Here is a 14,116-nt window from a genome sequence, read left to right as displayed (position 1 = left end):
GTTTCAGTGACTAAAACACACAAGGAAACATGTTATGCTCTAGTCAGTGAGGCCTGGGGGATGTATCAGTTTGCAAGCAGATATTAACCCTTAAACCACAAGGAAGGCCTTATTTGTGATTTAAAAAAATGGGAGCGGCTACTTGATTTATACACTTCTGTCACCATCAAAAAATGTGATTTGCCACATGCTGATTCATACAGAATTAATATTATTACCTAAAACTATGTTTATGGCTTTTTAAGGCAAGTTTCACAGTAGATACTTAATTTGTCCAGGTGTACACAGTACCTGTGGGGCTGCGCTGCACCTGGACGTACGAGCGTAGCGTGATGTCAGCAGAGCCACCTGACTCCAGTGGGATGGGATGGGCATGGAAATGTCTCAGCATGTCACACACTGTCTGGAACCATAGGTGATGCACGTGACACTGGCCGTTCTCATTCACAGACAGGCGCAGGTGCTGCAGAAACATAAACACAACACAAGCCAATAAAAATGATAATTTTAGCTACTGTAATAAGGCCATTCAACATGATTTTAACAATATTCAATTAGTTTGTCTAGTTTTATATGGAAAGATACTAATAATTGTGGAGAAATGTATAATCCAGCATGAATCTAAAGTGTGTGTAGTTTATATTGTCTGAGTCTAAACATTGTGGAGTAGTTGTAATCCATTATGAATCTACAGTGTTAGTAATTGTGGATTGATTATAATCCAGTGTGAATCTCCAGTTTGTTAGTTAATATACAGTTATTATATTATATAATATAGTAATATATTATTATAGAGTATAATAATTGTGGAGTGATTCTAATCCAGTATAATTATACAATGTGTGTAGTTTATATAGTATGACAGCAATAATTGTGGAGTGATTTTAATCCACTATGAATCTGCAGTGTGTTAGCACATTACATATGGAGTGATTCTTATCCAGTATGAATCTACAGTGTGTGTAGTTTATATAGTATGACAGCAATAATTGTGGATGGTTTATAATCCAGTATGAATCTACAGTGTGTTAGTTAATATAGTCTAAGTATAATACTCGTGCAGTGATTTTAATCCAATATGTATCTACTGTGTGTTAGTCTGTGTGTAATAATTGTGGATTGATTGATTTTCATCCAGTGTGAATCCAGTGTTTTATTTAATAAATCAGAGTATAGTATTTGTGGAGTGATTTTAATCCAGTACGTATCTACTGTGTGTTAGTTAATATAGTCTGAGTGTATTGATTGGGGAGTAGTTGTAATCCAGTATGAATCTGCAGTGGGTGTAGTTTTATGTTGTATGACAGTAATAACTAAATAAGTAAGTGTTAAATAAGTGTTTACAATCCAGTGTGAATCTGAAGTTTTGTAACAGTAATCTGATATAAATAATTAAGAAGTGTTTATAATCCAGTATGAATCTAAAAAGTGTATGTAGTCTCTGTTTCACCCTAGACCAAAGGAAATTCAAAGTCATTCTTCTCATCTGGGCTGCATTTCACATACAGTATGAATGTCAGAAGTATGAAACATAGCGGACATCTTTCCCACAGTTAAGCACCTTTGGCCTTTAAGGCCTCTAAGGCTGATAATGCAGTACATGTCTGGTGGTTATAAGAGCGTGGTGGGAACATTCCCCCTCCACAAGCACACAGATCAGTTACCATACAGATCAAGAGAGAGAGAGAGACATATAGAAAGAGAGAGTGAGAGAGAGCAGGTTTCTCAATTAGTGTTACACTGCAGCAGTATAGAGGAAGGGTTCAGAATACCAAGGGCGACACCGGAGAAAGATGGAATCTTGGACAGCAGGATGTGAAAAGATCGCGTTTCAGCCGTATCCCAGTGGCCGAACGACACTGTGTATGGATGCATGCTCAGAGAAAACAGATCACTAAGCACCTGGGTGGTGGGTGAATGTATTTTTTATTTATGAAGCAGACACACTGCAGTTTCACACTGTACACGTCTAACGCTTTAATTTGTATTATATTTGAAGCATATTGTTAAATATAACTGTTTTACAATTGTCTACATAATTTACTTCCAAAAAAACATTAAACCACCTAGAGAGTTTTTTTTGTCAATGTGAAGACCCCTTAAACCAAGCAAAGAACCATCCAAGCATCCAAATGGTTCTTTGAGATATCATGGTTCTATGTAGAAGCACTGGATTTACTACAGAACCCTTAATTAAAGAACCCTTTTGATGAATGTAGGCTGATTCATAGACTAGGATAAGTGGGTGCAAAACCCTTACATTCCCTATTAAAGCAGCATTACATAGCATTTCTGTCATAGAATAGCAGCTTTAGGATCAGGTTGATGCTACACTGACAGTAATAAGGAGAATATCGATGCTACTCCAGGCTTAAAATGCTGCCAACTGGAGTTCTGAGTGGTCCAGCCAGCTAAGCCATCAGCTGCCGGAGCCCTGAGAGAGCACAATTGTCTTTGCTCTTTCTGGGTGGGCAGATGGCGCTCTCTCCCCACATCACTCCAAAGGGTGATCTCCGCAGCACAAGTGGCTGATATATGTCGGAGGAAGCTTGTGCTAGTCTTCACTGTCCTTGTGTTGGGGCATCACTAGTAATAGGGGGAATCCTAATGAGTGGGTTGGGTAGTTAGCCGTGTAAATTGGGGAGAAAATGGGAAAAAAATTAGAAGAAAAGAAATGCTGCCAACTGCACTATGTAACTCGGTGGAAGCTGGCTGAAAAAAAACACTTGTGAGAACTACATAACACTGCATAACCTGAACCATATTTAAATATGTAAAATGCTACAATATTACCCTACCACCTCAGTCCACATGCTTCTTTCACTCTCTGTAACAGTTGTGTTTCTCTCAGCTTGTCCAGAAATTCATGTGTTCATGTGTCTATTTTCCAACTGTAGTGGAGAATAATGCTACATTTAAAGATGAAAACCTGTAAGAGAGACTTGCTCACCTTGGCTTTGCCCTGAAAGTTAAAGGTTAAGACGTATTCTCCGGGTCGCGTCTCGCTCTGGCGAATCACGAACAGGCCATGGCTGCGAGCTCCACCTGCCAGCACCAGCTGAGCCGCCCGCACACGTGACAACGTGCCGTGGAACCATGGATAACCCACCAGGCTGCCGTCACCATCCGTCTCCCCGGTAGGCTCACCCAGATTGCCTGAACAGAGGGCCATACATGGAGAATTGTGGGAAATGTGGTGACCAGGGCTGTGACAGCAGATTGAAGTTTGTGTTCTGTTTTTATTTGTTTTCTTGCTTTTGGCCCCTTGCTTTTGCTTTTACATGCTGGCGCCATGTGACCATCTGCTGAAATGTCTGTATTTGCATATCAATGTGGTCCAGATTAGAACTGATGAAATGATATGGGCCTTATCCAATAGCGACAACACAGATTGGAGCAAATAGAGGCAGCATTAGCCTTTTAGGTAGACCAGTCACACAGTCCTGTCTGGGTTTATACCAAGCTAATTGATAAACACCAAGCTTTTGAATGTGGGCCCTTTGACTGGTGGTTGTAGTGACTTGCAAATATAAATGTCTCTTATTGGCTACTTTCTACCATGCTACCAGCCAATAATATGCTTCATATGCTGCCACATAAACTAGTCAGACCTACAGTATGTAATAGAGGAAACAAATCATTTTATTTCTTTATCAATGGAGGCACACTTTCAGACCTCCCCTCTGTCCCTGCATATAATCCCCCTCCCTGTGTGATATGCTCACCTGTCACCATCAGAGAAAGCTCCCACTTCACCTGACTGTTAGATTTAGTTAACCCGTTAACTCTCATTAGCTCTGTGTGTAAAAAAACCCATTGGTTCCTCTCTGTGCTTTGCAAAGTATTGCCAACATCTCTTGTTGCACACTGAGCATTACTTCCTTTCTGTTACTGTCAGGTTTTCAGTTTCTGTTTGTTTTTGGTTTTCATTTTGCCCCTTTGGATTTGGTCTCCTGTTACTTGGTCTTCTATTTTTTGTCTCTTTGCTCAATTATTGGTTCCTGACTATATTTTGCACTTCTCTAGTTTGTTAGATCTGGTTCTACTCTTAATATATCTGTGAACATCTAGTTAGTCTGTCAAGTGTTACACACATAAAAAATAGAAAAACAAGAAGCCAAATACAGACTTTTCAAAAACATTTATTTTTTATTTTACTACTACATAGTTTATTCTTTAAATTACAGTTAAGTACCTTTATCACCAGCTCTGAATATTCTTGGGTTTAAATTGAATGGGGCCAAAAATCCAGCAACAAGAGACAAAATTCTTCACTGAGTCTTTAGTGTACTATTTGCACGAAATATCAGAACTCTGCACAGCTTTTCATGCAGCAAACAGAAAATTGCTTTTGTCCCTTGCATGATAAACATGGTGGCAAGCGATTGTCTACTTTAAACTTTAAACACAATGAAGGAATAAAAGTAAATATCTAAAGCACAAAGATGCAGAACTTTCCCCTCAACAAGCACTGAAATCTCATTGGTTAGCAGGACTTTAATTTCTGAAGATGTTGGACATACCTGATGGTGAGCTAGCACTCTGAGCTTCTGGTGACTGGAGGAATCGTTCTAAGGGCACATGAGATGGGTGCTGTGTAAATGGTAATTCCCTGCAGCGGACAGTTGGGGCGCTGTAATGATCGGTAGCGGTGGCACATGATCTCTCTGGAGCCCGATGTATACCTGAAATGAACAACAAACAAACTATCTCTTTAGACACAGGCATTAAATGAACAAGCAGAGAACACTAAGAACTCTAGTTGAGTTTGCTAACCCACCTTCAGACAGGAGCTCGCAACTGCACGAGGCCACCATGGAGAATTCTTTGGAAGGTTGGCCGTGTGGACATGATGCAAGCTCTATGTCGTCACCACTGTCCCTGCAATACAAAAAAGGAAGTGATATTATAAATTATAGAAATATTATTGTCATTTGGCTGAATTTTAGTGCATTATGTGGCATAATAAAAGTTTTTATTATCAAAATAAATATTTAGTTCAGTTAGAAACTAACCAAGTTTGTAAACAGATGAGAATTTATCAGGTTTGTAACAGAAGTCAATGATTCAGGAAGTCATGATACTAGTAATAATAAGGTGGGTGATATGGCACAATATTTTAGGGTATAATATTGTTCATAATATTCAAAAATATTGGTGATATTATTGTGTATGATACAATATAGCACACCCCTGAAATGCAGTAAGAAAGTCAATGCTAAGATGAGAACATAAAAAGTCTGGACCAACTGCACTGTAGCTGGACAACTAAAAAAATAGGGGTGTTCTAAAACTTTTGACCGGTACTGTACATAGCACTGAATATTCAGCAAACAAAATTAAAGTGACCGAATCAGTGAAAAGACCTATTTTTTTCTTTGAAAAACAAGACAAAAATGCAAAAAAGTAGCAATATTTATTAATACTTGCAAAAAAACACTATTTTACAAGCATTTTTTCTGCTTCGTTATTACTATCACTTCTACATGCTAAAACTTTAATATATACAGGCTGATACAGAAACCTCTCTGCAACCTGAATGATCAACTAAAAAAAAAACGAAATGTTTCTCCTACTGTCCAGTCCAGTGCTATCCAGGTCGGGAGCTGTCAAAACCTCCTCACACTGCATGATGTATGGCTGTGTACTGAACCCACCACCCCCCCCAGGTCCTCATGGGCAAATATTTATCTCTCATTTACCCAGGGTCTATGCAGTCCTGGATGTCGGCGACCCAGGAGTTCTTCTGCAAGGAGTCGATGGTCTCCAAGATGTACTCGCCACCGTTTTCCACCTGTGACGACACACAGCACAAAGCCCCGGTTGTGTAAGAGAACCTGCTTGCATATTCCACATCACGCCACTGTTTACCAGCAGCTAAACTACACTGATTAATAATTCCACACATAGTAATGTTCCGTGAAGGCAAACACTGTGGAAGAAAACCTTAAACCTCTAAAACCACAGGCATGTTATTTATTAGAATATCAGTATTAAATTATATCGGTGTCAGACAATGCTAAATCAGATACAGGAGGGTAAAAAATGACAAATCTATCCAAATATCAAACACGCATATTGTGTGATTTGTGCTTCTACAATATTAGAGTGTTTAAGTAGTTTGAGAACAATGATACATTTGTAAGATTTTTCATCGATCATTTTTTTTAAATAGTGAATCAGTATTTCAGTATTTATAAAAAGAAAGGCAAGTATTGTGCAAAGTTCTTTTTTTAGCTTAATAACATTATTAATATACTTAATATATATGTATATATTAAGTATATTAATACATATATTCGCTGGTATTGTCAGCCAATCATAACCAACTTTCAGCTCTTACTTGGAGAGGAGCAAAGAAAGAATTTAATTGTACAATTAATTAAAAATAGCTTAATTATTAGCGTAAGAAAATGATGGAATCGTGCTAGCCGATATTCAAGATTACTCAAAAAAATTACAAATTGGTACCATGTTTTCTCTGTTATTAAGTTATTTAACTAATTTACTGATTTAAAAACAATACTTTTAATTCATTTAATATTTATTCATTATCGTTTTTTAGGTATTTTTTTAATTTTGCAAATATTTTGTCAAATTTATAATAGCTTAAAAATACATACATTATTTGAAAAGCTACTGCTTTTATGTTGTTATAATTGTTTTTATTAAATAAAAATTATAAAAGATTTTATTTGTATATTTATATTCATAATAAATATGTATACTAATTATAAAAAAAATATTGCCAGTACACAGCCCTAACTGTTGCTGCTATGAATGGTTATATATGAATGATTATATATGAATGTTTAAAATTTGCATTTATTTAAACTTAATTTTGTTTATTTGCATTCACTCTAGGAGGAAAAATAATAATAGTTTAATAGTATGGTAATATAATAATACAAAACAATTCTTTGGCAGGCCTAAGACCAGTACTAAATGCATGCATAGGAAAAACAGTGTAGGAACTCTACCTTCAGCACAAAGGTGTTGTCTTTATCCGGCATCTCCAGAGGCATTGTGGTCCTCACCTCCACGATGGCCGACAGAGGCACGCTCACCTTTGGCTTGGAGGACTGGAAAAGATAAATGCAACCGGGTGAGGCCTAATCTATAAAACTGCTTAGCTCAACATATGATTTGGGTTGGAGAGAAGAGAGAGATATGAGTGCCACTGATCACGGCCACTGTATTGATCAGATAAGCATATTATTTTACCATCTGGGGAGACCTCATGGAGGTCTTTGGCCTTCTCTACTTTCATAAATTATTTATCAAGACAAGGTTTCAATTATAGAAGGGAATGGTTGTATATAGAATGCAAGGAGAGAGAGATGGACATTAAACTTTAATTTACGGCTATGCACATTTAAATCAGATGGACGTTATAGGAATCACAATCTTTTTAATACATAATGCCTACCATTTATAGGGGCTTAAATGTAAATGGACAATTTTTTAAACTGTTCTTTGACATGCCAAGCCAGCTTTGTGTACCAAGACTTTGCCATATATTCTGTGGGATATGCATATGATTTGTGCCGGTGTAACTTGTCTGTTTATATGGACAATTCTAGCCAGATGCTGCCAGTCACCATCAACAAGCAACATAAAGAGCTTAGACTTGCTCCTTATTAGCAGCACGTTGGCCACCAGCGTCAGTCAGCATCAATACTATTTTGTAGCACTAGGGTTCTGCCATATTATACCATCAACAAAAATATCACCAAACATTTTAAATCGCGACATAAAAATCCAACACAAAAAGTAAAACCTTTAGCAGGACCTGAAAGAGGCCACAAGGGCAATATTGTTCACTAGAGGAGCACAGGGGCCGGGTGGGGAGGTGACATAAGCCTTAAGCGTCCTTTATATTTAAAATCTAGTAAATATATGATCTTACGGCTCTGAAAACAAGTCTCAAGTCCCATGAAATAGTACATGTAATAAAATAGATGTCTTTATTCGTGCCACAGAACCTTTTCAATATATACGCAAGCATATTATTGAAATGTCAGTCTTGCAAAATTAAGCCTGTGTCTGATTTTACCAAACTGTAAACCTCTGGATATAATCAAGAGGAAGATGGATGATCACAAGCCATCACAAGCCATCCAACCAAGCTGAACGGCTTAAATATTTGCATCAGGAGTGGCATAAAGTTATCCAAAAGCAGTGTGTAAGACTGGTGGAGGAGAATATCTCAAGATGCATGAAAACTGTGATTAAAACCAGGGTTATTCCACCAAATATTGATTTCTGAACTCTTAAAACTTTATGAATATAAACTTGTTTTCTTTGCATTATTTGAGGTCTGAAAGCTCTTTTTTGTTATTTCAGCCATTTATTATTTTTTCAAATAAATGCTCTAAATTATAGAATAAAATGACAATGTTCATTTTACTCAAACATATACCTGTAAATAGCAAAATCTGAGAAATTGATTCAGAAACTGAAGAGCCCTTTTAACTTTTTTCAGATCTGTATATATATAGCTGCATTAGCCTGTTCGCTCCAGCATGAAACAGAAGAAGCAAACTCCGGACACCAGCCAAGCACGCCTTGGCAGATTAACTACACTTATTGGGAGGAGGAGAGTGTATATAGATTTGATTTTTGGCCAAACTGTTTCTTTAAATGTGGAAGGTAATTTATACAGGCCTCTATATCAGAGAGATCAATGCCACACAGCTCAGAGCCTAAAAAGCTTGATAATTAGCAGATGTGTCAAATCAGGAGTGATAAAGCACAGAAACACGCATCTGGCAACGTTCCCTTATACTGGAGCCGAGATCCGTGACCCAGGCTACAGTTCTCTCCCATATCTGGAGCTGGACGCAGCGGTCAGAGGGGAAGTGCTGTGTGTGGACAGGCTGGAGTGAGATTGATAGTGTGCTGACTGCAGATTCAGCCACACTTAGCAGCCCTGCTGAACACACACATCACACATAGTTTATGAGTCAAACACACACACACACACACACAAAAACACACTCTCACACTCCGGCAATTACTCAGATTTGTGCAGCTTGAATATGAAAACAAATCACAGCAGTGACTCCAGACTGATTTAATCAGCAGACAATTCATATATCATTCTTTCTAACCAATCCAACCCACCACTCCAACCCCTCACTAGACAGTATAAATATTACTGCTGTAAGATGTACTCGCCTACTGCCAAGTAGGGTTGCAGCGGTAACCGGTTTCACGGTATACCATGGTATTAAAATGCACGGTTATCATACCGTGTGTGTTTGCTTATTACCGGTAAAACGCAAGCCAGCGGAGAAACTCACCCGCGCATGCGCAACTCTGCTCCGCTTCAGCTGCTCAGCACACAGCGGTGAGAACAGCAGAAAGTGCATCAGACTAAACAAATCTCCGTCCGCCTAAAAAAAGGCTAAACTAAAATCAGCAGTGTGGGACTATTTCAGAGACCCGCCGAACGCACCCGAGGATGGTTATCCGATTTATAATCAATGTGGCCGTAAAGTCACAGCTAAAGGTGGACATACGTCAAACCTGTTCTCCCATCTCCAAGAACACCACCCCGCCGTGGGTAGTCGTGCACAACCCCTGCGGTAAGCGCCCGCAAAAGCGCTGAGTTATCCGAAATTTGGGCACGCAGGTACAGGCGTGAAGTGCGTGCTATGACGGATTCACGTGTCCGTGTAAAGGTGCTCGCCGGACTGGATGTGAAAGACGCCATTCATTTACATGCGTTAATTTTCAAATTCTGACGTGCCTGTTTTTCATGTGTTAAAACCAGACTCAAATAAATCCCCTCTATCTGGTTATATACCAACTTGGCAGTAAAACGGACGTTTACAACAGTTGTTGATCAGACACTGACCCAGGCTCAGTTTATCAGATATTAAATAATTTAAACTTAAATAATTGTACTGAATAGTTTAAACACAGGATCTTTACTTCTTAGAGGACATGTAATGTGTGACACGTGTGTTTGTGTGTGTGTGTGTGTGTGTATATATATATATATATATATATATATATAATTATATACACCCTTAATGACCTTAAGAATAGTGGAAAAACCTGGTTTCCTTCACCTAATGGTGTACAGTTTATTTTTTTTAAGGAGACATTATCTATATAGTTGTTCCAGGTTTCTACAATAAATAGTTAATTGAACAAAAACCTTTGTTGTAATTTCTTTAAGGGTCAGTTTAATAATATATGTAACAAACTGTGATACCGTGATAACCGTGATACCGCGGTATTTTCTGAGACGGTTATCATACCGTGAAAATCTCATACCGTTGCAACCCTACTGCCAAGTTTTATATGGAAAATGTTAAAAAAATCAATATTGCTAAGCTTCTAAAGCATCACTAAAGCACAGAGAGATCCATGATCAATCAAATAAAAAACTCTAAGAACTAGGACTGTAAGAAATATCAAAAACAACTGGCAAAACAAACAATAAAGATTATCATAGCTTTGCACCTGGATATTCCCAATGCAGTTTGAGGTATTGTTGCATAAATAGACTTGACCCAGTTGCAACTATCTAGACATAAGAAGCATTACTTACACTGCTCACAGCTGGTGTAAAGCTAATAATGCATTTTACAGTAGGGACACAAAACCAGTATTCAAACATGGTGGTGGATAGGGGTGGGCGATATGGCACTAAAATAATATCACAATCTTTTATGGTATTTTTGTGATAACAATACTCTTGGTGATTTGACAAAACATATCACCAAGAATACAAAAAAAATTACCAATACTTGAACAAAATGAAAATTTAATTATATTATTGCATATGATATGATATGGCACACCCCTAACTGAGACATTAAAAAATACAATAATTGTATCATTATTGCATATGATATGATATGGCACACCCCTAGTGGTGGTAGTGTTTTGCTGCCTTTTAACTAAGAGATCATGCTGTTATTAAAGGAACCACAAACTTTGTTCTGTACCAGAGAATTTCTCTTTACTTACAATTTACTTACAAATTGACAAAATTGAACTCAGGTTCAAATTACTTTCATGGTGAACATCACATGTGTAAAAAACTAAGCAGCTAGACATGCTTCTACTAACATTAGTGAAAGAATGGGTCGCTCTCAGGAGTTTAGGAAATTCCAAAATGGTGCTGTGATAGGATGCCACCTATGCAACCAGGTCCAGTCGTGAAAAGTTCCTCACTACTAAATATTCAACAGTCAACTCTTAGTGCTACTATAGCAAAGTGGACGAGACCCATTCATTTTATGTTGAGAGAACGGGGTTAGCTGAGGTGAGGAGCAAAGTATTCTGAGGTCACCAATCGCTACAGACTTCCAAACTTCATCTGCCCTTAAGATTAGCCCAAGAACAGTAGAGTGTCATGGGTTTCCATCACCAAACGAGAGGCGGGTGAGTGGATACTTTTGGCAATATAGTCTAAGTTCAACTATGACCGTTTTTTTTGTGGAAGAAACTACATCAACTAGAAGATCTTGTCCATTTTGTTGAATAACCATGTTTTCTTTCCTGATAGCAACTTGTTTAGTTCTCCTGAACAAGATATCCTGTTCATATTCAACTCTAAATTATAATTAAGAATCTCCTACATTGATCAACAAGATATACTGAATGAAGGTAAAAAGAGTGTAATGTTGATTCATATCAGCAAAAGATTAAGCCCCTGGTCTGTTTTAATCATCAGATTCATAAATAAATACTAAAATCAGAATTCAGGTTTTTTATGGAATATAAAACTAATGAATGACACAGTAATTTTAACTATAATTTTGTTAAACTAAGGTACAACAACAATTGTTACAAAATAATATAATTGTAAAAAGAGAATAGATCACTTTAGAAATCAATGAAGTGTCTACCTAAGCTTCCAATGTTAAGAAACCTCTCATTGCTCACATGCTTATATGAATCAGTTGCCTTTCTTTGCAATAGAAAGCAAAAGCCTTCAGCATATAAGCTTTCAGTTTTGTGATGGCAGGAAGAGCCAGGAGAGTGCTGCTTCCTCTGCAGCATTAACTGCTCTTTTATCTGCTGGTCATTTGGCCAGGAAGAGGAAGCCGTTAGCGATCACTCCCGGGAGAAACCCTGAAGATTTGATGAAGCGGATAAGGACGGACTTATCCGGCTGCACATCTGCACTTTAGGGAAATGCTGTCAAAATGCAGCAAATTATGACAAGTTACAGCGCTGTGCAGACGTCTTAGGCCAGGAAACACATTACTTGTTCTAAATATACTAAAAATAGGATAAACAGAAACATAAACAAAACAGTGTGACTGTACAGTATGTGTGTGACTGTGTCAGCATGACCATTTCCAAAGCTCTCTTTCAGGAGGGCTGGGAGTCACAGTTCCTATTTAGTCCCTAGGGATGATGACAACACAGATGTCTCAATCTGATCCTGAGGATTGGGATGTTTTAATGAATTGGATGTTGCCTATTTTTAGACCCACCCATTTCTGATCCTTTGTTTCAAGGTAGTATTAGAGAATTAGCATACTCTGCTGTCCCAGGTTCTACCAATAGGTCGAAAGCAACATGCTCACCTAAGGCACCTCATAGAAGTGCAACAGTACACACTGTGGTTTGCAGTTAGCGGCACGGGAAATATATAGATGACATAAGAAAAAATATGCTTACCTTTGGCGGCACGTAGAACTCAAGCAGGAACTTCTCGCCACCATCCGAGCTGGCTCCCGTCTTCCTGAGCAGCAGCCGACACTTTTGCCACTGTGCCGTTCCTACGCAGTTAGTGTCGTCAGCCACCATGTAGCGCAGCGCCCCCTCCCTCTGGATCTCCAGCATTTCGGCCCCTCGATGGCTTTGCGAGCCCCGTGGCAACCTCAGTTTTTGGCTCCAGCGGTCTGGTCCACTAGCTTCCCCACCGTTAGCTTTCCTGTCCCCTTCCGGGGACGCCCGGCGATGCCAAATCTCCCTGACCCCGTCCATGACGCACAGACTCATGTTCCGCAAAGAGAAGCCCTTCTTAAAGCGAGCTTTGGGGTGGTGGTGGCCCAGGGACACATCCTCTGAGCTGCGTGACTGGCCGAGAGCCGCCACCTTATGGGGGGTGGAGCTTCCACCAGCCCCTCCCAAGCTGTCCATGCTGTCCAGAGACTCGCTGGAGGCACCTGCGTCCTTGCGCCGCTGATAGAGGTCGTGGCCGTAGGGTGGCGGGCAACCCCGGAGGCCAGCAAAGGGCACGATGCTATACTTAGGAGCAGAGCCGGGTGAGCCTGGCTCTCGTGCCTGGCTGAGAGTGGCCGCAAAGCAGTCCAGGAAGTGGCGAGCAAAGTGCTGCGAGAAGCTGGTGTCAGCACCTGGTGAGTCGTAGCATGGGTTCTCACTGACGAAGCGGAGGAACTTGTGAGCAAAGTCAGCGGCAGAGGTGCGGGCATGCAGCTCGCAGAACTCCTTCCAGTCAGGCGGCGGGCACGAGGAGGAGAGCTCCGGGCTGCTGGGCACCCCGTCGCCATTCATCCCTGGGCCATGCCAACGCCCCGGCAGAGCGCTAAAGACACAAAAAGAGGATGAGGAGGTCAGATATGACATCATAAGACAGAGAAACCAGACTGTCCACAACCTGATTCTGCTACCAGTGTTATACATAGGGTATTTTTGGTTAGAAAACGTAACATTAACAAGCGTTTCTGATTCTCGGGTGTTTAAGAGAGGGAGTAGTGAAAAAGGGACAGAAAGAATTCATGTTGGACGTGGGCTGTAGGATGAGGCAGGCCATTGGTCAGATTTCACTGAGCATCTTTGAGAGGCAGTGCACAAAAGAGATATATAAAGAATACAAAAGGAGAGAATTTGTATAAAAGAGAGAAAAAGAGAAGCTACTGTGTGTGTGCTGTTAATGAACGCTGGTGCCTGGGACCAAGAGGAATAAAACACTTGCCTGTTTCCACACTATGTGTGTGTGTGCTCCATGTGAATGTGTGAATGGGTAAGCAAGGATTATACAGAGAGAGTGTGAAAAAGGTGTGTATCAGTGCCAGGAGGAGGAATGTAGCAATTCAAGACATCATCGACATTGGCTTCACATTGTGAATCAGAGTGAAAGAGAAGAGATGGATAGAATACTCTTTTTATATCAGTTACC

The 14,116-nt window shown here is 39.6% G+C and overlaps 1 protein-coding gene across 2 annotated transcripts in view; it reads right to left on the bottom strand.

The window, feature by feature from the left end:
* The window catches only part of LOC103023327 (SH2B adapter protein 2), a 39,262-nt gene that overhangs the window by 6,419 nt on the left and 18,727 nt on the right, over window positions 1–14,116 (bottom strand). For both annotated transcript variants that reach the window (XM_022662625.2, XM_007258407.4), the window contains exons 2-8: window positions 12,652–13,522; window positions 6,981–7,082; window positions 5,703–5,794; window positions 4,781–4,881; window positions 4,524–4,685; window positions 2,951–3,156; window positions 292–463 (exon numbers count right to left, since the gene is read on the bottom strand). In XM_022662625.2, coding sequence (XP_022518346.1) covers window positions 292–463; window positions 2,951–3,156; window positions 4,524–4,685; window positions 4,781–4,881; window positions 5,703–5,794; window positions 6,981–7,082; window positions 12,652–13,491 — 1,675 coding nt within the window. In that variant the 5' untranslated portion in view covers window positions 13,492–13,522. The remainder of the gene's footprint in view (window positions 1–291; window positions 464–2,950; window positions 3,157–4,523; window positions 4,686–4,780; window positions 4,882–5,702; window positions 5,795–6,980; window positions 7,083–12,651; window positions 13,523–14,116) is intronic.

This window comes from Astyanax mexicanus, chromosome 4 (assembly GCF_023375975.1).
Source record: "Astyanax mexicanus isolate ESR-SI-001 chromosome 4, AstMex3_surface, whole genome shotgun sequence".
Taxonomy (NCBI): Eukaryota; Metazoa; Chordata; class Actinopteri; order Characiformes; family Acestrorhamphidae; genus Astyanax; species Astyanax mexicanus.
This window is presented reverse-complemented; position numbering and strand designations above follow the sequence as displayed.